Source organism: Balaenoptera borealis, assembly GCF_965194805.1.
Source record: "Balaenoptera borealis genome assembly, chromosome: 9".
NCBI lineage: Eukaryota > Metazoa > Chordata > Mammalia > Artiodactyla > Balaenopteridae > Balaenoptera > Balaenoptera borealis.
Window position 1 is genome coordinate 72,138,839 of NC_138873.1, and position 21,993 is coordinate 72,160,831.

At 40.7% G+C, this 21,993-nt stretch overlaps 1 protein-coding gene across 6 annotated transcripts in view; it reads right to left on the minus strand.

Annotated features, from left to right (window-relative positions):
• The window catches only part of MRAP2 (melanocortin 2 receptor accessory protein 2), an 83,894-nt gene that overhangs the window by 7,926 nt on the left and 53,975 nt on the right, over positions 1 to 21,993 (minus strand). For all 6 annotated transcript variants that reach the window (XM_082406027.1, XM_082406032.1, XM_082406030.1 and 3 more), the window contains exon 3: positions 4,774 to 4,873. In XM_082406027.1, the coding sequence (XP_082262153.1) occupies positions 4,774 to 4,873 (100 nt within the window). The remainder of the gene's footprint in view (positions 1 to 4,773; positions 4,874 to 21,993) is intronic.

Sequence of the window (21,993 nt, forward strand, 5' to 3'; positions counted from 1 at the left end):
GAACCCGGGAGGCTAAGCCTTTGAGATGCTGCAGCTACAGTGGAGAAGCTTCTGTCCACCCCTTGCCGACCCTCAGAAGACATGTAGCTTGAACACAATGTAAACCCATGTTGTGTTTTACTGAGATTTGGGGAGCTGTTTGATATTGTCTCATAGTCTGATTATGGCACATCCTCTCCTGAACAGAAGCCAATGAGTAGGCAGTGACTCTAGAATTGAAGTTCTTATGCTAATATGATCCCAAGTTGGAAACTTCAGGGAAGAAGCCTATCTGTCATCCTTGTATCTTACTCCTTTCAAGGGAATGCTTGTACTCTTCCCATGTGTCAGCAATGATGGATGAGCTCCTAGGGAGACGCTCAGCCTGCCCGGGGCACCTCCACGGAGGAAGAGATAGAACTGAGTGGTAGATTCAACACTAGTCCATTTTGAGCTTGCAGACCTGATTGGGGATCTTAACCAGAATGTCGGAGTCATATTCCAAAAAGATACTTACTGCCTGATATCCTACTTGAGGAAGTTCTTTGCGACCAACTGCCCAGAGAACCTGTTATATAAAGCAGTCAGGATTCTGACATCCTTCCGAGCCATCACCAAGATTCTCTACTTAGTCTCCTTCCTAAAATCATCTTACTCTTTCACTGAGAGACACACCCAAGGTGAAGGTAGGGTAGAAGGAAGCCACACTTTGGCATGTGTAGCTCCAACGTGAATGCTTAGGGCCTGGCCTTCTCACGGGAGGACGGGTGTCCTCTCCTCCCTCCTGCTCCTTACCTGCACCCCTCAGCTCTCCCCAGGATTCCACCAGCCCCACGCAGGGGCGGACTGGCCTTCACTGAGAGCCGCCCGCTGTGAGCCCAGCGTGTACCAGCAGCTCCACAGGCATCAGCTCACTTAACCTTTACAGTACTTCTAGGAAGCAGATACTATTTTAGTTTTACAAATGAGGAATCTCAAGCAGAGAGAGGTTAAGAATCTAGTAAACTGTTCCAGTACATCTGGAAATGTTTGACTCCAGAGCCCATGCTTCATCCAATATGTGATAAAAGAAAACAAATCTGATTGCTTGCTAATATCTTTGTTGTAATAGAAGAAGGAGATTTAAAATTACTGACATGAGATAATATAATGTAGTGTTAATAACAGGAGCTTTAGAGTCAAAGAGACTTTAGTTTGAGGCCTGGCTCCAAAGGTTTTGTTTATTTTGTTTTGTTTTTTTAACCTGTGAATCGTCATATGAGTGGTTCAGCCTCATTTTTCTCATCTGTAAAGTGGGAAACTTTATAAATTGAACACTTATAGGATTTACTTCAGCTTTTTGTGAGGACTTAGTGAGATTATACATATAAAATGATCAGCAGACCCTGGCATGTGGCAAATGTTAAAAAACTGCTTTTATTATTAGTCTCTATGATTTATCATTCTTTCCTCCATGCCTAATTATCACAGGCACACTTAAAATTGATTGTTTTATATTAAAGTTGGCTGAATGGAAAAAATAATGTCTATTTTAGAAAAAATTCCTGCCAAATAAATGTCAAGTTTACTAAGATCTAAAATCCTTTTTAATTGCTCCATTTAGGGATTTTTCCACATGTCTGTTTCTTTCAGTTTGCTTATGATATACTACAGCCAAATGCCATGTCTTACACTGCCTCAGACTCAAGAAAGCATTTAAAATGTGGTCCTGAGGGCTGATCCATTATTGTACTAAAAATAAAAAAAAAGGTTAGACTTTCTCCTTAACCTCATTAAAAGCATGTAGAGTTACAATGACCCCTGTTCTTTGAGATGACTCAGAATCGCCATCAAGACAGAAACCATCTACTAGAAGGATGAACTGCCTATTGGAAGACTGGAAATTCAAGTCTCAGCTACCCAGGGTCAATGTGAAATGTTAAGGAAATGTATGTCAGTGTTCTCCAGAGAAACAGAACCGACAGGGTGTGTGTGTGTATGTATGTATTTCTATATCTATCTATCTATCTATCCATCCATCCATCCATCCGGGGTAGGGGAGGGGGACAGATTTATTTTAAGGAATTGGGTCATGTGATGGTAGAGGCTGGCAAGTCCAAAATCTGTAGGGTAGGCTGGCAGGCTGGAGACCCAGGGAAGAGTTTGAAGGCAGGCCTCTGCCAGAATTCCTTTTTGCTCAAGGGAGGTCCATCTGTTTCTAGGAGCACCTTCCAGTGATTGGATGAGGCCCACCCACATTATGGAGGATGATCAGTTTCATTCAGAAATGGTATCTCATCTAAAAAAAAACCTTCACAGAAACATCTAGAATAATGTTTGACTAAATACCTGGGTGCCATGGCCTAGACAAATTGACAAATAAAATTAATCATTACAGGAAGTCATGTTCCCTTTTGGGCTAGGGTGTTCCCAACTGTAAAATCACCTGCATCCTACATCAAATAAATAGATCTCAATAACCCTGCAAAAATCCATCTGTCCCTCTGAGGAGAAGGAAGATAAAGGGGGTTACTATTCCCTGGCCACTCTACAAGATGTACCCTAATCTGAGTTTGTCCTTGGCTTCTCTTACTACTGCTGTAATCCACACCATATTTTTAAATTTGCTGGACCAATAAAATGAGGCAGAGGCATGTTCAGATGTTTATGAGAACAAGGAGATAGAAAAGGGAAAGTTCATATTTTTTTAGTGGCTTTTTAGTGGCTACTATAGAGATTCTCAACCATGCATCTCCATAGGCTTCAATAAAATGATCTTTTCTTTTCATTTAACATGATTTTACATTTTTTTCCAGACCTTAATGTCTGAAAATAGGTGCGTGATGGGCTGAACTGTTCCCTCTACCTATAACTAGTTGGTATAGTTCAAGTGCAGGCTGAAGACTGAACAGCAGACGCCGCAGACTGTGTGATGAGACACAACGATGAGAATGCCGCTGCCAGGCTGTGAGGATGAAGGGAGATACCAATGGAAATGTGAGGATTTGTGCTCCGTTTCTTCCACTTACTCTCTCAGGTCACTCTCTACCCATCCCCATCCTGCTCTGTGCCCCAGAAAACTGACCTTTGATGGAGGCTCTGGACGCTGGTTGTGGTGGGGGCTTCACCAGTGGGGAGCAATGGTAAGAAAGGGGTAGGAGAGGGGAAGAAAGGTCTGGATATTTATTGGAGGCTCCCTCTCTGAGAGGTCACACTGGACTAACTGTGTCCCTCGACCTGGGTCACTGCTCCTCTCAGCCAGCCTCTCTGCAGGACTCCTGGTTGCCAATCAGCACCCCCTTCAGATCTAGTGCATCTACTCCTCAGTGTTCTGAGCCCTGGCATCCTGCACTATCCTGGGGGCCACCCTCTTCCTGGGCCACAACTTGTGACTAGTCCCTTTATTAAAAGCTCTTCTATATATCCAGGCAAAACTCTAATTCAAAAAGATACATGCACCCCTATGTTCACAGCAGCACTGTTCACAATAGCCAAGACATGGAAACAACATAAATGTCCATCGACAGATGAATGGATAAAGAAGATGTGGTACATATATACAATGGAATACTACTCGGCCATAAAAAAGAATGAAATAATGCCATTTGCAACAACATGGATGGACCTAAAGATTATCATACTAAGTGAAGTAAGTCAGACAGAGAAAGACAAATACCATATGATATCACTTATATGTGGAATCTAAAGTATGACACAAATAAACCTATCTACAGAACAGAAACTGACTCACAGACATAGAGATCAGACTTGTGGTTGCCAAGAGTTGGGGAGGGATGGGCTGAGAGTTTTGGGTTAGTAGATGCAAACTATTACATATAGATTGGATAAACAACAAGGTCCACTGTATAGCACAGGGAACTATATTCAATATCCTGGGATAAACCATTACGGAAAAGAATATTAACAAAATGGATATATGTGTATAGCTGAGTCACTTTGCTGTACAGCAGAAATTAACACAACATTGTAAATCAACTATACTTCAATAAAAAAATAAATTAAAAAAAAAGCTCTTCTAATTATCTAATTTGAGTGTGCTATCTGTTGCCTGCTGGGATTGACTGATAAGGTATCCAACATAAGTTATTATTTTTCCCTTTTTTGGAAGAGTTGGGATAAAAGAAAATCCTCTCAAACATTTCTGAGTGTTTTGCAAACCATAACTGACCAAATACATTGTGACATTACTCAGCGTTCTTTAAGCATCCATGTAATCATTTCCTCCATAAATTCAAAGCCCAACATGGATGTTCTTTACCACGCCATGAAGATTATATAATCCTTAATGTTTCCATTTTATTTCGTTTCAAGGAAGCTTAATGCTGAATTCAGTGACTATTGTTAATAATTAATTCAGTCGTGTATCCAGTAACAACTATTTCTCTGCTCCTCAAAACGTTTTCTAAGCTAGTTTTCATCCTATTTTTGCTATTGTCTTTTTTCACTGTTTTCAGTCTGGCGAGTCATCTAAATTCTTTTGGGAATGAGGAGTAAATACATCCCAATTAATAATCCTTTCAAAATAAAAATTGAGGCTGGATCAGCAGTTAGACTACTGGAAAGGACCAAGAAACCCAGGTGCACAAGGGTTCACTTGAAAATGAGCCCCAGAGGCAAGAGGCAAAGTACCAGGAGGAAGGCAGGTCCCATGCAACAGGCACTGGGTCCAGACAGCACATCCATAACCAGGCCCATCTTTCCACCCACTGGAAGCAACCCCAGCCCCGGATCTCATTTCTGTTTCTTCTGGTCCCTGTGGAGTTTAACGGACATTTAGCAACAGCCCAAACTTACTCTTGGTGTGGGGCTCCTGTCTTGGTCAGCAGAGTCAGCACAAAAAACATGAAAATCACGAAGACTGCGAGACCAACCCAAAATCCAATCACAATGGAATCTGCAAGACAGTTAATACTGGGATTAGTATTTCATAGCAGCACAAAACTTAAATAATTGAGGAACCTTTGCTTTTTGATACATGAAATGAGAAAAGACGTCGACAATCTTCTGAGACAATCTTGACCCATCAGTCACCAGGGGACAGGAAAGATGTAGGGATTGGGGAAGAGTCTGTGCCTCCGGATTTCTGTCACAGGTACCACTAAGAGATGTCAGCCTTCCAGACTCTTGGTTTCCACATCCCAGTGGAGGAATCTGAGACAGAAAATGGGCTGTCTAGGTCCTCAAGATTCCACTGAAGTGTTTTGAGTTAGAAAATCCAATTTTTAGCAGAAACTGCAATATGAAGTTTACAATGACTTCTGATTCAAACCAACCCAATTTTGTATTTTCACACATGCTCCTGCTGGCATAACTCAGCTCTTCATTACATCTTGCACAGAACATACAAATGGCCTCCTGAGAGCTCTTCCTGCCTTCGGTCTTTCCCTGTGCCTCATCTCTGTACAAATCTGCTTTATCATAGCTCTGATAATATTGCTCTTTTATGAAAAACCCTTCAACGAAAACAGACCTGACCTTTTTCAGATTAAAAGAGATTCCGTGTACAAAGAACTTGTACAACGTCTGGCATCTGAGAAAAAGGTAGCCCACATTTGCAGGCTATTATTGTTCAAATGATCATTTTCTCCCAGTTTACCCCTACTTTAAAACTCATGTTTCCAAGTGGACTAGGGGACATTGTATCCCTGTACTTATCTGAACTCTTAGGCACAGCTTCCTAATACCCACACCTTTTCAGGGGCCCGTACCTTCACCAGCTGGAACAACTGTCCCCAGGCTGGAGCTAATGAAAGTCTATCTATCCTTCAAAGCCCATTCCTTACACCATCTCCTTCACAAAGCCTAATCTCCCCAACTGATGTACTTGCTCCCTCCTGTGAACCCCATGACATTTTTGTCTGTGATTCTCTACATGGGTCTCTCCTTGATCCTATCATGGGTAATAGTCACTAGCGTATGTCTATCGGATGGGGATGAGCCCAGGCTGTCTACCAGAACCTGGTACATTCCTAATAGGGTCTTAAGTCTGGGAGAGGCAACAGAGTTGAATTATTATTTTTTTTTTAAATTATTTATTTATTTATGGGTGTGTTGGGTCTTCGTTTCTGTGCAAGGGCTTTCTCTAGTTGTGGCAAGTGGGGGCCACTCTTCATCGCGGTGCGCGGGCCTTTCACTATCGCGGCCTCTCTTGTTGCGGAGCACAGGCTCCAGACGCGCAGGCTCAGTAGTTGTGGCTCACGGGCCCAGCTGCTCTGCGGCATGTGGGATCTTCCCAGACCAGGGCTCGAACCCATGTCCCCTGCATTGGCAGGCAGACTCTCAACCACTGCACCACCAGGGAAGCCCCCAGAGTTGAATTATTTTACATTTTCTGATCTATTCTAAGAAGTTTACCTATGTGGCAATACAATGAGGATACTTACCAATTTAAAAAAAAAAGTGAACAGAACTTATACACTAAATGTGTTTAAATACAAAGCATTATTCTAACTAAATTATAAGTACATAGCACTCTAACATGAAGAAATCAGATTAGTAATTTACTTCACATAATTCATACTTTCATTCTACATATACTGTAGCCTAGAGGTTAACAACTTCTATTCAACAACATTTATTCAGCACTCTGGATGCAAAACTAATTTATCTTTCCCAGGGTTAAGAGTGCCAAAGAAACAGGAATTGTAGATTTTGCCTTACAATCTAATGGAAATGAGGCCTAAACAAGACATAAGGACAAGTACCAAAACAACGCATGTGCACAAGTGCAACATGTAACAAGAGCATCTCAGTTATGGGGCCACAGACTGCGAAGCATCATTGTGCAGACAAACAACAGCTCAATACCCTACACTTCATCAACTGCCTGCATAGCAAAAGCAAATTCTACAATGACCCACCAGAATTATAAAATCCTCAGTTGAGAATTTAATATAGTCGTGTTGATTCATTTTCAAGTCTGTTTACTAGGAAGGGGTTATCATGAGGACAGCTTTCACACCGCCAGTGGTGGCTGGATCGCTATAAGTCCTCCAGTCCCCTATCCCAGAGTGGGCAGGGACGGAGGAGGGTGCCTTTGACCCAGCCTAGTCCCTTGTCCCCATCCTTCTAGTGACCCAGGGAGCGGATCAAAAAGCAACAGTAACGTGGGACCCGGGAGGGTCTCAGCCCTCAGTAAAGTCACGAGGGAACAGAGTGGGAATGAGGAGAGCTTTGGTTAGAATTTGAAAATCCCCATGATCCAATGGCATTTTCAGATGTTTTCTTGATAATGTGGTATCCACGTTTCTCATCACAATATGCTTTAAGCAGCTTTGCTTATTCACATTCTTCTCCAAAGGAAATTCTGCTTCCTCAGATTATTTCCATTAATTCTCCTCCACCTCATCCTCTGTCACATGGCCCAATCCCAGGGCACTTTCTCACCCTGAGCCCCCTTCAGAGAATATCAGAGATCTCCATCTCATCCCAGGAATAACCAAACCCTCTTGAAGTTTTATTTATATGCCAAGTTTCACGGACGTGAGTATTGCAGTAAAAGGAGGAATGCACAGCCTCTGGTCTTCCCCAAAGCACCCTTTCTTGGAAGGAAGTCAGAAGAGAGGTTTACATAGAGTGAGTGAGGCTCCAAGGAGCCCGGTTCATTAAGGAAGCCAAGAAAGCCTTCCACAGGGGGTTCTAATAGAGCCAAACAGCTACTTCTGTCCTGTCTAGAGACTGAGCTACTTGGAGAACATTATAGTAAGAGGGTAGAGCAAATTGCCCAGAGGAATTCCAAATAGGATGTGTCATAATAAAATGACTTTCCCTTAGCCTGACCTCTAATGAATGGAATGAAACAGAGCTGAAAGCTGAAAGCTGCACGGTTTTCACTGGTATGATCTGTTTCTCCATGTTTTCCACTATAGGGGAGGACGAGAGCAACTATCCCATCCCTTTTCCCCTCCCCTCCACCCCTCACACCAGGCAGAATGGCCATCATCAAAAAGTCTACAAACAATACATACTGGAGAGGGTGTGGAGAAAAGGGAACCCTCCTACACTATTGGTGGGGATGTAAATTAGTGCAGCCACTATGGAGAACAGTATGGAACCAAAAATAGAATCACCATATGATCCACTAATCCCACTCCTGGGCATATTTCCAGAGAAAACCATGGTTTGAAAGGATACGTGCACCCCAATGTTCACTGCATTGCTTTTTACGATAGCCAAGACGTGGAAGCAACCTAAATGTCCATCGACAGAGGAATGGATAAAGAAGATGTGGTATATATATATACAATGGAATACTACTCAGCCATAAAAAAAGAATGAAATAATGCCATTTGCAGCACCATGGATGGACCTAGAGATGATCATATTAAGTGAAATAAGTCAGAGAAAAACAAATATAATATGATATCACTTACATGTGGAATCTAAAGTAATGATACAAATGAACTTATTTACAAAACAGAAACAGACTCACAGACTTAGAAAACAAAATTATGGTTACCAAAGGGGAAAGGATGGGGGGAGGGATAAATTGGGAGTTTGTGATTAACATATACACACTACTATATATAAAATAGACAACCAACAAGGACCTACTGTATAGCACAGGGAACTCTGCTCAATATCTTGTAATAACCTAAATGGGAAAAGATTTTGAAAAAGAATAGATATATGTATATGTATAACTGAATCAGTTTGCTGTACACCTGAAACTAACACAACATTGTAAATCAACTATAGTCCAATATAAAATAAATTTTTTAATTAATTAATTTATTTATTTATTTATTATTTTTTCTAAATTTTTGGCTGCAGCATGCAGCATGTGGGATGTTAGCTCCCTGACCAGGTATTGAACCCACGTCCCCTGTATTGGAAGGTGGAGCCTTAACCACTGGACTGTCAGGGAAGTCCCTAAAATAAAATTAAAAAAAAAAAGAATAAATTGTGACCTTTCCATCTCGTTGTTGTATGAAAAATGAGGGTTAATGCTTAATTTGAAAGAGAGGGTTCAGCACTGTCTTCACACCACTTCTGGTTCCTATGGTGTTGGGGTCAGTTCTGTGGTATGAATTCCTAGCAAGGAGCCGACAGTGGGGTTCTAGTATTTGTCTCTACTGTGCTCCCGATCACATGTCTTACTCCAAGCCTTCACTAGCTCTAGCTCTGTTTCCTATCTTGATGAGCCAGCTTCCTGCTGACTCATCCATGCATGTATCTGGCATTATCTGCCAGTTGGCACATGACAAAAGTACAGACTGTGGCCACCACTGATGGCTCAGAATCAGAGGATGCTCCTTCAGTCTCATCTCCACACAGCTGCCAGAGTGGTCCTGCTAAAATGTAAACTCATCGACTCACAGGCTTTTGCTTCTGCTTTTCTAAAAACCATGTCTCACCTAGCCAAGCCCTTCATAAATGCCCAATTTCTTTCCCTCCCTAAATTTATAACACAATTCTTGAGAGATCTGTCTGTACATACTGTCTCCAGTTCCTCTCCTCTCATTTTTTATTGAACCAATTCTAGCAGTTTTTACTCCTAACACTCCACTGAAACTGCTTTTAAGGTCATTGCCAGTAATTTCTACACTGTAAATCCAAGAGTCAAGTCTCAGCCCTCGACTTGCTTGACCATAATAGCAGCATGTGACACATTCCATGGTCTCATCTTTGAAACCCTTTCTTCACTTGGCCTCCAGGAAACCACAATCACACAATTTTCTTCTTACCTTTCTATAAATTCCATTCAGGCTCCTTTGCTGCTTTCTTCTGAACATCCCCCAACTTCTAAATGCTAGTGTGTCCCAGGGCTCAATTCTGGGACCTCTTTAGTTTTCTAATCAATACTCATTCAACCAGCCTCTTGGGTTTGAACATGCTGATGACTCTCAAATTTAAACCTTCACTGTACACCTACCTCTCCCCTCATGTCCTCTTGGATGTCTGAAGGGGCTCAATTGAACAAGTCCAAAAGTGAGCTGATGGTGCTGTTTCTCCCAGTCTTCCCCATCTCAGTCAATGGCAATTCATCCTGCCGGTTACCCAGATCACAAGTTTCAAATCATCCTTGGTCCTTCTCTTTCTCTTGCACCCTACTGCCAATTGCTATACCCTACTGCCAATCCATTGACAAATCCTGTCAGATCTATCTTCAAAAAGATCCAGAGTATATGTACTTCTTACCACTCCACTGCCCCCACCATGGTCCAAGTCACCTCAGCAGCTGCCTGGATTTCTGCAATAGCCCCCTGCCTGGTCTCTGCTTCCAATCTCATCCCCTTCCTTCCCCAGCTGCAGAGTGATCTTACTGAAACCCAAGCTAGGTACCACGTTTCTGCTCCAAACCCTCAAATGACTTCTCAGAGAAAATGTCATAAGTCATAAGTCCTTAGCTTGACCTCTAAGGCCCCAGTGCCCTCTTCCCCATCACCTGACTTTGTCTCCTGCTGTTCTGCCTCTTATTCACCCCTCTGGCACCAGGCTGACCTCCTCATTGTTCCTTGTGTGTTCCATTTTGTTCTTGCCATGGAGCACTTTCTGGAATGTTTTTCCCAAGGTATCTTATAGCTCAATCTCTCACTTCCTTCAGGTCTTTTATCATATTTCTCCTTCTCAGGAAGGTCTTCCATGGCCATTCTAGCTATACTTTCACCTCGACTCTCCACATCTCCTTTCCCTACTTTATCTTTTATCACCACCTGGCATAGTTCGTCTATTTAACTTACTTATTATCTCTCTCTCCCAGTAAAATGCAAGATCCATAAGAGAAAGTGTTTTGTCTTTTCTGTTCACTGTTGTATCTCCAGTGCTTAAAATAGTGCTGCACATAACAGGTACTCAACAAATACGTGCAGAATGAATGAATGAATGAATGAATGTCCATTCTGCTGGTACCCAGTGTATGTCAGATATATGTCCACTTCTGATAGTTACAAGGTTTAATACCAGATCCAAAACTGAAGGCAAAAGGAGAATTTACAATGACCATCAGAGGTTGTTTCTCAGATGAAAGACCCTTTGGAGGTAGGAATCTTAATTTCAGCAGGCAGGAGAACTTAGTCTAACTAGAGTTGTAGCTATTGCTGCTATGAAGATCCATTACAGGTAAAATAAATGAAGGTAATTGCTATGGTCATTCCTATCTTCATAAGTGCTTCCCATTGAAATGACTCGCTTTTATTCTTTTGAAACTGCACCTAACTGGCTTTGAATTTTGCTCAGCCAAACAAGGAGACACACTTGAAGGCCAGAATTACAGCATTTTAAAGTGGAAGAGACTATACCAAGGTACACAGTACATAGTTGACTTACTTTCCTGTATGTCTTGGGGTTTGTTCCTGAAGCTAAGGGCCTCTACTTTAATCAGATCTCTTAATCAAAACAGTAAGGACCCACCCAGGAATTTTTGTTTTTTCATAATGGGAATGTTAAAACAAAAGCACTCCTTATTAATGATATAGTAAGTAAAGTAAGTATGTAGTGTATCATACTTCTCCCCACATTTTGCAGGAATTTTTTCTAGCTATAATCATTTCTAAATGTAATATGCCCCAAAGAGATTTTCAACTGTTTCTGGAAATGCACCAACCAAAACTACAGCAGCAAGCTGTTTTCTCTGCCCCTTAAACTAAGAAAAAGAGACAGGAGCAAAATGACACAAAAATAAAATCTGTGTCACCAAGCTGTAAAAGCTTAGATTACAGGGAAATATATGGTAATTTGCCCAGTCATTTTGATTTCCACTAAAATTCTTAACAGCAAGTATCCTTACCTACAGATTTCCCCAGAAAATAACAGATTAAAGAATCAAAGTAAGTTAAAGGGGGTGATTTCACACCCTGACGGCAACAGCCCTCCATCAGATAATTGATGACAGCACATCCTAATGGATTCCATGTACTTTATTTATTTATTTTTTTACTTCCACAAAGAAGTACTGAGAAGACATCAATACAGGAATGAGCAAAAGCATTTAATTATTACTATTCACTTCAGGGGTAAAGGATATGTGGTTTAGTTAATGATTTTTAAGGAACAAAAAGAGAAAGCTCTTGATCCAGGAAATTAGTAACTCTGAAGCCCTTTACAGTCCCATCGCTGGAGACCAGAAGGCAGGAACCAGCCAGGGTATCACTGCTCCTGTCCCTCTAATTGTCCAGCCAGATGCTCTGCCACAGCCATCAGCAATCACTAGCATCCAGGCCCTCAGGACCTATACATGAAGCCCCGGCTCTTGTGGTCCTTCCTGCAATGAGGGAGTGGGAACAAAGGCTAAGCACTTAATTAGCTGGAATTGGGAGTTGACCACGATGGAGACTCAGGAGGCTCCTGAGCTCCTGTCCTCCCACAGACACACGGAATATACAGCTACATATGGAGCAATTCCCTCTGAAAGAGATCCAGAAACGAGCTGAGCAACTCCTACACATCTGACAAATGATTTCCTACTCACATCCAAATGAGTAGGAAAGGTAAGAGACACAAGGGGGTGATTTCACACCCTGACGAGACACATTCTTGCCATTAACTCCACCCCCAGCACAGCAACAGAGCTAGCTGAGGTAACCCCCAACTCCCACATTCTCCCTGAGGAAGGGTTTGGACCACACATCTAGAGCCCCACTGGAGGCAGTTCAAGATGGTGGTGTAGGAAGTTCCTGAATTCACCTCCTCCCACGGACACAACAAATCTACAACTACATAGGGAATACTTCCTTCTAAAAAAGACCTGAAAACTGGACAAACAGAGCCTCCACAGCAAAGGATAAAAAGACAGCACTGAGACAGTTAGGAGATGCAGAAACACAGCCTCACCAAAAAAAAAAATCTCCACCCTAGGTGCAGCAACCCACAATTGGGAGGGATCTCAAAAATACAGAACTTTTCTCTAAGGAGTGAGGGGGTCTGTGCTCTATAGCAAGCACCCCGAATCTTAGATCCTGCATAGGAGAGACAAGCCCCAAAATGCCTGGCTTTGAAAACCAATGGGGATTACGTCCGGGAAAAACATAGATCTGTAGGGAATGGAGAATCTGCTTTTTAAAGGGCTCACAGACTCCCTTGTCCCAGAATCCAGCACAGAAACACCCGTTTGAAAAGCACCTGGACTATTCATGAAGGAGACCCATTAACTAATCTTCAAGCATCTGCTGGAAAGGCAGGAACCTGCTGGGACTCTTTCTGGTGATGGACACACTGGCAGATGCCATTCTTGTGATTTCATTCTACCTTGCTAATGCCAGCACTGGTGCGTGCCATTTTGGAAGTCTCCCTCTAACCTGTTAGTGCCAGTAGGTGTGCCCCACTGAGAGCTCCACCCACCCCTGTGCCACAGATGGGTTGGGCAAGACCCCTGCCCACCCCTGCACTGCAGCAGGCTGGCACATGCAGCCCATACAGGGGATGCCCCTTGAGTGTCCAGCTCTAGTGGCCAGGGCGTCTGGGCCCCACAGGACTTCCTACACAAGGCCACTCCTTCAAGACTGGAGGAGGCAGCTTTTTGGCCCAATACACAGAAACAAACACAGAGAGTTACTCAAAATGAGGAGACAGAGGAATATGTCCCAAATGAAAGAACAAGACAAAACCTCAGAAAAAGCCCTTAATGAAATGGAGATAAGCAATCTACCTGATAAAGAGTTCGAAGTAATGGTCATAAAGATGCTCACTGAACTTGGAAGAAGAATGGAGGAACACAGTAAGAGCTTAAACAAAGAAAGAGAAAATATAAGAAAGTATAAACAGAAGTTAAAGAGCTGAAGAATATAATAACTGAACTGAAAAATAAACTAGAGGGGTTCAACAGCAGACTGGATGAAGCAGAACAGACCAGGAAGACAAAGCAATGAAACTCACTAAGACACAGGAGCAAAAACAAAAAAAGAATTTTAAAAAGTAAAGATATCTCAAGGGAACTTTGGAACAATGTCAAGCAGAATAACATTCACATTATAAGGGTCCCAAAAGGAGGAGAAAGGGCCAGAAAGCTTATCTGAAGAAATATTAGCTGAAAACTTTCCTAGTCTGAAGAAGGAAATAGACATCCAGGTCCAGTAAGTCTAGAGAGTTCCAAATAAGATGAACCCAAAGAGATCCACACCAAGACACATCATAATTAAAATGATAAAAGGCAAAGATAAAGAGAGAATCTTAAAAGTAGTTAAAACAAAACAAAAAACAAAAAAAACTTTACATATACAAGGGAAACCCCATAAGGCTATCAGTAAATTTTTCAGCAGAAACTTAGCAGGTGAAGGGAATGGCATGACATATTCAAAGGGCTGAAAGGAAAAAATTCCAACCAAAAATTCTCTACCCGACAAGGTTATCATTCAGAATTGAAGAGATTAAGAGTTTCCCAGATAAGCAAAACCTAGAGGAGTTCATCACCATTAAACTGGACTTACAAAAAATGTTAAAGAGACTTCTTTAAGCTAAAAAGAAATGGCACTGATTAATAACATAAAAACATACCTGAGTGAAAATCTCACTAGAAAAGGTAAATCAATAGTAAAGGTAATGGATCAATCACTTATAAAGCAAGAATGAAGATTAAAAGACAAAAAATAGAAAAATTAACTAAAACTAAAATAATTAGTTAAAATATGCATAAAATAAAAAATGTAAAAGATGTCATCAAAAATATAAAACATGAGGGAGGGAGTAAAAAAAAAAAGTAACCTTCTGGAATGTGTTCAAATTTAAGTTGTTATCAACCTAAAACAGACCATTATATGCATAGGGTGTCATATGTAAACCACGGTAGCCACAAACAAAAACTTATAGTAAATACACAAAAGAAAGAGGATTTAACCTAAACATAACACTAAAGACAGCCATGAAACCACAAGGGAAGAGAGAAAGAGAAAAAGAAACAGAGAGGAACTACAAAAACAATCAGAAAATAATTAACAAAATGGCAATACGTACATATCTATCAGTAATTACTTTAAACGTAAGTGGACTTAATTGTCCAATCAAAAGACACAGAGTGACTGAATGGATAAAAAAACAAGACCCATCTGGATGCTGCCTACAAGAGATCCACTTCAGAAGTAAGGACACACACAAATTAAAAGTGAAAGGATGGGGAAAGATAGTCCATGCAAATGGAAACTAAAAGAAAGCTGGTGTAGCTATACTCGTATCATACAAAATAGACTTTAAAACAAAGAATGTAATAAAAGACAAAGAGGATATATATAATGATAAAGGGGTCAATGCAGCAAGAAGATATAACACCTAAAAAATACATATGCACCCAATATAGGAGCTCCACAATACATAAAGCAAATATTAACAGGCCTAAGGAGCAAAATTAACAGCAACAAACTAACAGTAGGGGACTTTAACACCCCACTTACATCAATGGATACATCATTCAAACAGAAAATCAATAAAGAAACATTGGGCTTAAACGACACATTAGAGCAGACAGACTGATTTCAAAATATACTACAAAGCTATAGTATCAAAACAGTATGATATTGGCATAAAAACAGACACACAGATCAATGAAGAAAAGAGAGAGCCCAGAAACAAACCCACAATTAATCTATGACAGTGGAGCCAAGGACATAGTATGGGGAAAGGACAGTCTCTTCAATAAATGGTGTTGGGAAAACTGGACAGCCACATGCAAAAGAATGAAACTAAATCACTCTTTTACACTATACACAAAAATTAACTCAAAATGGATTAAAGGCTTGAATATAAGACCTGAAACCATAAAATTTCTAGAAGAAAACAGAGGTGGTAACCTTATTGACATCATTCTTAGTGATTTTTTAGAGATCTGACTCCAAAGGCAAGGGAAACAAAAGCAAAAATAAATAAATGGGGCTACATCAAACTAAAAAGCTTCTGCACAGTGAAGGAAACCATCATCAAAACAAAAAGGCAGCCTACTGAATGGGAGAAATCTGTAAATCATATATGCAAAAGCAGTTAATATAAAAAATATAGAGAACACATACAACAACAAAAAACACACACAACTCTACTAAAAAATGGGCAGAGGATCTGAATAGACATCTTTCCAAAGAAGACATACAGATGGCCAAAAGGCACATGAAAAGATGTTCAATATCACTAACTATTAGAGAAATGCAAATCAAAACCACAATGAGATATCACCTTACAACTGTTAGAATGGCTCTCAAAAAGACAAGAAATAGCAAGTGTTTGAGAGGATGAGAAGAAAAGGGAACACTTGAGCTCTATTGGTAGGAATGTAAATTGGTGCAGCCACTATACAAAACAGTATGGAGATTCCTCCAAAAATTAAGAATAGAACTACCATATGATCCAACTATTCTACTTCTAGGTATTTATCTGAAGAATATGAAAACACTAATTTGCACAGATATATAAACACCTATGTTCATTGCAGCATTATTTTTTAAATTTAATTTAATTTATTTTTATACAGCAGGTTCTTATTAGTTATCCATTTTATACATATTGGTGTATACATGTCAATCCCAATCTCCCAATTCATCCCACCTTTCCCCCCCCACCACCCTGCCACTTTCCCCCCTTGGCTCTTTCAGATTTTTCATCATTAGTGTATAGGAATGCAAGAGATTACTGTGCATTAATTTTGTATCCTGCAACTTTACCAAATTCATTGATTAGCTCTAGTAGTTTTCTAGTGGCATCTTTAGGATTCTCTATGTATAGTATCATGTCATCTGCAAACAGTGACAGTTTTACTTCTTCTCTTCCAATTTGGATTCCTTTTATTTCTTTTTCTTCTCTGACTGCCGTGGCTAGGACTTCCAAAACTTTGTTGAATAATAGTGATGAGAGTGGACATGCTTGTCTTGTTCCTGATCTTAGAGGAAATGCTTTCAGTTTTTCACCATTGAGAATAATGTTTGCTGTGGGTTTGTCATATATGGCTTTTAATATGTTGAGGTAGTTTCCCTCTATGCCCACTTTCTGGAGAGTTTTTGTCATAAATGGGTGTTGAATTTTGTCAAAAGCTTTTTCTGCATCTATTGAGATGATCATATGGTTTTTCTTCATTTGTTAATATGGTGTATCACATTGATTGATTTGTGTATACTGAAGAATCCTTGCATCCCTGGGATAAATCCTACTTGATCATGGTGTATGATCCTTTAATGTGTTGCTGGATTCTGTTTGCTAGTATTTTGTTGAGGATTTTTGCATCTATATTCATCAGTGATATTCTGTAATTTTCTTTTTTTGTAGTATCTTGGTCTGGTTTTGGTATCAGGGTGATGGTGGCCTCATAGAATGAGTTTGGGAGTGTTTCTTCCTCTGCAATTTTTTGGAAGAGTCTGAGAAGGATGGGCGTTAGCTCTTCTCTAAATGTTTGATAGAATTCACCTGTGAAGCCATCTGGTCCTGGACTTTTGTTGTATGGAAGATTTTTAGTCACAGTTTCAATTTCATTACTTGTGACTGGTCTCTTCATATTTTCTACTTCTTACTGGTTCAGTCTTGGAAGGTTATACTTTTCTAAGAATTTGTCCATTTCTTCCAGGGTGTCCATTTTATTGGCATAGAGTTGCCTGTAGTAGTCTCTTAGGATGCTTTGTATTTCTGCGGTGTCTGTTGTAACTTCTCTTTTTTCATTTCTAATTTTAATGATTTGAGTCCTCTCCCTCTTTTTCTTGATGAGTCTGGCTAATGGTTTATCAATTTTGTTTATCTTCTCAAAGAACTAGCTCTTAGTTTTATTGATCTTTGCTTTGTTTTGTTTGTTTCTTTTTCATTTATTTCTTCTCTGATCGTTATGATTTCTTTCCTTCTACTAACTTTGGGTTTTATTTGTTCCTCTTTCTCTAGTTCTTTTAGGTGTAAGGTTAGATTGTTTATTTGAGATGTTTGTTGTTTCTTGAGGTAGGATCGTATTGCTATAAACTTCCCTCTTAGAACTGCTTTTGCCACATCCCATAGGTTTTGGATCATCGTGTTTTCATTGTCATTTGTCTCTAGGTATTTGATTTCCTCTTTGATTTCTTCAGTGATCTCTTGGTTATTTAGGAACGTATTGTTTAGCCTCCATGTGTTTGTGTTTTTTACGTTTTTTCCTCTGTAATTGATTTCTAATCTCATAGCGCTGTGGTCAGAAAAGATGCGTGATATGATTTCATTTACTTAAATTTACTGAGGCTTGATTTGTGACCCAAGATGTGATCTATCCTGGAGAATGTTCTGTGCGCACTTGAGAAGAAAGTGTAATCTGCTATTTTTGGATGGAATGTCCTATAAATATCAATTAAATCTATCTGGTCTATTCTGTCATTTAAAGCTTGTGTTTCCTTATTAACTTTCTGTTTGGATGGTCTGTCCATTGGTGTAAGGGAGGTGTTAAAGTTCCCCACTATTTTTGTGTTACTGTTGATTTCCTCTTTTATAGCTGTTAGCAGTTGCCTTATGTATTGAGGTGCTCCTATGTTGGGTGCATATACATTTATAATTGTTATATCTTCTTCTTGGATTGATCCCTTGATCATTATGTAGTGTCCTTCCTTGTCTCTTGTAACATTCTTTATTTTAAAGCCATTTTATCTGATATGAGTATAGCTACTCCAGCTTTCTTTTGATTTCCATTTGCATGGAATATCTTTTTCTATCCCCTCACTTTCAGTCTGTATGTGTCCCTAGGTCTGAAGTGGGTCTCTTGTAGACAGCATATATATGGGTCGTATTTTTCTATCCATTCAGCAAGCCTGTGTCTTTTGGTTGGAGCATTTAATCCATTCACGTTTAAGGTAATTATTGATATGTATGTTCGTATTACCATTTTCTTAATTGTTTTGTTTATTTTTGTAGGTCCTTTTCTTCTCTTGTGTTTCCCACTTAGAGAAGTTCCTTTAGCATTTGTTGTAGAGTTGGTTTTGTGGTGCTGAATGCTCTTAGCTTTTGCTTGTCTGTAGAGCTTTTAATTTCTCCAATGAATCTGAATGAGATCCTTGCCAGGGAGAGTTATCTTGGTTGTAGGTTCTTCCCTTTCATCACTTTAAATATGTCATGCCACTCCCTTTTGGCTTGTAGAGTTTCTGCTGAGAAATCAGGTGTTAACCTTATGGGAGTTCCCTTGTATGTTTTTTGTCATTTTTCCCTTGCTGCTTTCAATAATTTTTCTCTGTTTTTAATTTTTGCCACATTGATTACTATGTGTCTTGGCGTGTTTCTCCTTGGCTTTATCTTGTGTGGGACTCTCTGTGCTTCCTGGACTTGGGTGGCTATCTCCTTTCCCAGGTTAGGGAAGTTTTTGACTATAATCTCTTCAAATATTTTCTTGGGTCCTTTCTCTCTCTCTTCTCCTTCTGGGACCCCTATAATGCGAATGTTGTTGCATTTAATGTTGTCCCAGAGGTCTCTTAGGCTGTCTTCATTTCTTTTCATTCTTTTTTCTTTATTCTCTTCTGCAGCAGTGAATTCCACCATTCTGTCTTCCAGGTCACTTATCCCTTCTTCTGCCTCAGTTATTCTGCTATTGATTCCTCCTAGTGTAGTTTTCATTTCAGTTATTGTATTGGTCATCTCTGTTTGTTTGTTCTTTAATTCTTCTAGGTCTTTGTTAAACATTTCTTGCATCTTCTTGATCTTTGCCTCCATTCTTTTTCCGAGGTCCTGGATCATCTTCACTATCATTATTCAGACTTCTTTTTCTGGAAGGCTGCGTATCACTGCTTCATTTAGTTGTTTTTCTGGGGTTTTATCTTGTTCCTTCATCTGGTACATAGCCCTCTGTCTTTTCATGTTGTCTGTCTTTCTGTGAATGTGGTTTTTGTTCCACAGGCTGCAGGATTGTAGTTCTTCTTGCTTCTGCTCTCTGCCCTCTGGTGGATTAGGCTATCTAAGAGGCTTGTGCAAGTTTCCTGATGGGAGGGACTGGTGGTGGGTAGAGCTGGCTGTTGCTCTGGTGGGCAGAGCTCAGTAAAACTTTAATCCACTTGTCTGCTGATGGGTGGGGCTGGGTTCCCTCCCTGTTGGTTGTTTGGCCTGAGGCGACCCAACACTGGAGCCTACCTGGGCTCTTTGGTGGGGCTAATGGCGGACTCTGGGAGCACTCATGCCAAGGAGTACTTCCCAGAACTTCTGCTGCCTGTGTCCTTGTCCTCATGGTGAGCCACAGCCACCCCCCGCCTCTGCAGGAGACCCCCCAAAACTAGCAGGTAGGTCTGGTTCAGTCTCTATGGGGTCACTGCTCCTTCCCCTGGGTCCCAATGCACACACTACTTTGTGTGTGCCCTCCAAGAGTGGAGTCTCTGTTTCCCCCAGTCCTGTTGAAGTCCTGCAATCAAATCCCGCTAGACTTCAAAGTCTGATTCTCTAGGAATTCCTCCTCCCGTTGCCGGACACCCAGGTTGGGAAGCCTGACATGGGGCTCAGAACCTTCACTCCAGTGGGTGGACTTCTGTGGTATAAGTGTTCTCCAGTTTGTGAGTCACCCAACCAGCAGTTATGGGATTTGATTTTATTATGACTGCGCTCCTCCTACCATCTCATTGTGGCTTCTCCTTTGTCTTTGGATGTGGGGTATCTTTTTTGGTGAGTTCCAGCATCTTCCTGTCGATGATTGTTCAGCAGTTAGTTGTGATTCCGGTGCTCTCGCAAGACGGAATGAGAGCATGTCCTTCTACTCTGCCACCTTGAACCAATCCACAGCATTATTTATAATAGCCAAGATTTGGAAACAACCTAAGTGTCCATCAATGGATGAATGGATAAAGAAGATGGTGCACACACACACACAGAGAAAATGGAATGTTACTCAGTCATAAAAAAGAATGCAATGTTGCCATTTGAGACAATATAGATAGACCTTGAGGGTATTATGTTAAGTGAAATACATAGACACAGAAAGACAAATACTGTATAATTTCACTCATATGTGGAATCTAAAACAAACAAACAAAACAAACAAAAAATTGATAGACACAGAGGACAGATCAGTGGTTATCAGAGGCGAAGGGAGTTAGGGGACAGGTGAAATGGGTAAAAGGGGTCAACTATATGGTGATGGTGGATAACTAGACCTTTGGTGATGATCACTTTGTAGTGTACACAGATGTTAAAATATAATTTTGTACACCTGAAACTTACATAATGTTATATACAGATTTTACCTCAATTTCAAAAAAAAAAAAAAAGACTCCCACTAGAGAGACAAGCCTCCTAAACATCTATTTCTGAAAGCAGACAGGGTTTGTGTCCATGAGAATCCAAGGTTACAGCAAACAAAGGAGCAGTTCTTCATGAGCGTGCACATGACTATCTCCCCAGGGCTCAGTGCAGGGGGAGCAGGCAAAAACACCCATTTCCCAGTCTTTCTCTGAAAGGGGTTTATCTGCTTACTTTAGAAGATGATGCCTGAGGGCCAGACTTCTAAATTATAAGGCATCTAGGGGCCAGCTGTGATCCTTCCCAGGGACCAGTGAAGCCAACACTGCCTTCTCCCTCTAGCCCACTCCAATAATAAAAAACCAAGTTGTCAGTATCTCCCTGGAAGGAGCTTTTATACAAGTCTGGCGCCCCAGCTTTTGCAGCTGCTGCCCAAGGGACTGCCTGATATCCTAGCTCTGATAGCCATGAGTCCCACAGGACTGTAGTTCTTAAAAAGCCTGAGAGCACCCTTCCATGGCTCTCCGCCAGGCTCAGCACAGAAAGAGCAGACAAAATGCCCATTTCCCAGTTTCTCCCTGGAAAGAATTTAACTATTTACTCTGCAGTTGTTGCCTGAGGTTCTGCTTCTAATCAAACTGTATCTAGGCACTGACCACAATCCTCTCCTTCCGGACACAGACAGGTCTTGACACACCCTCAATTACTAGGAGCTACCAATACAAAGAAGTTTGCTTGAACAATCATACAAGTTTGAGAGAAAACTAAGATCTCAGGCCTGGCTGAATGACAAGGTTCATTTCCTATATAAGACCACTCTGCTAAGACTGGGAGTGGTGGCTCTTTTATCTAATGTACAGAAACCAACACAGAGAGTCAAGGAGACTGAAGAAATAGAGGAATGTGTTCCAAACAAAAGGATAAGATAAATCTCCAGAAACAGATCTTAGT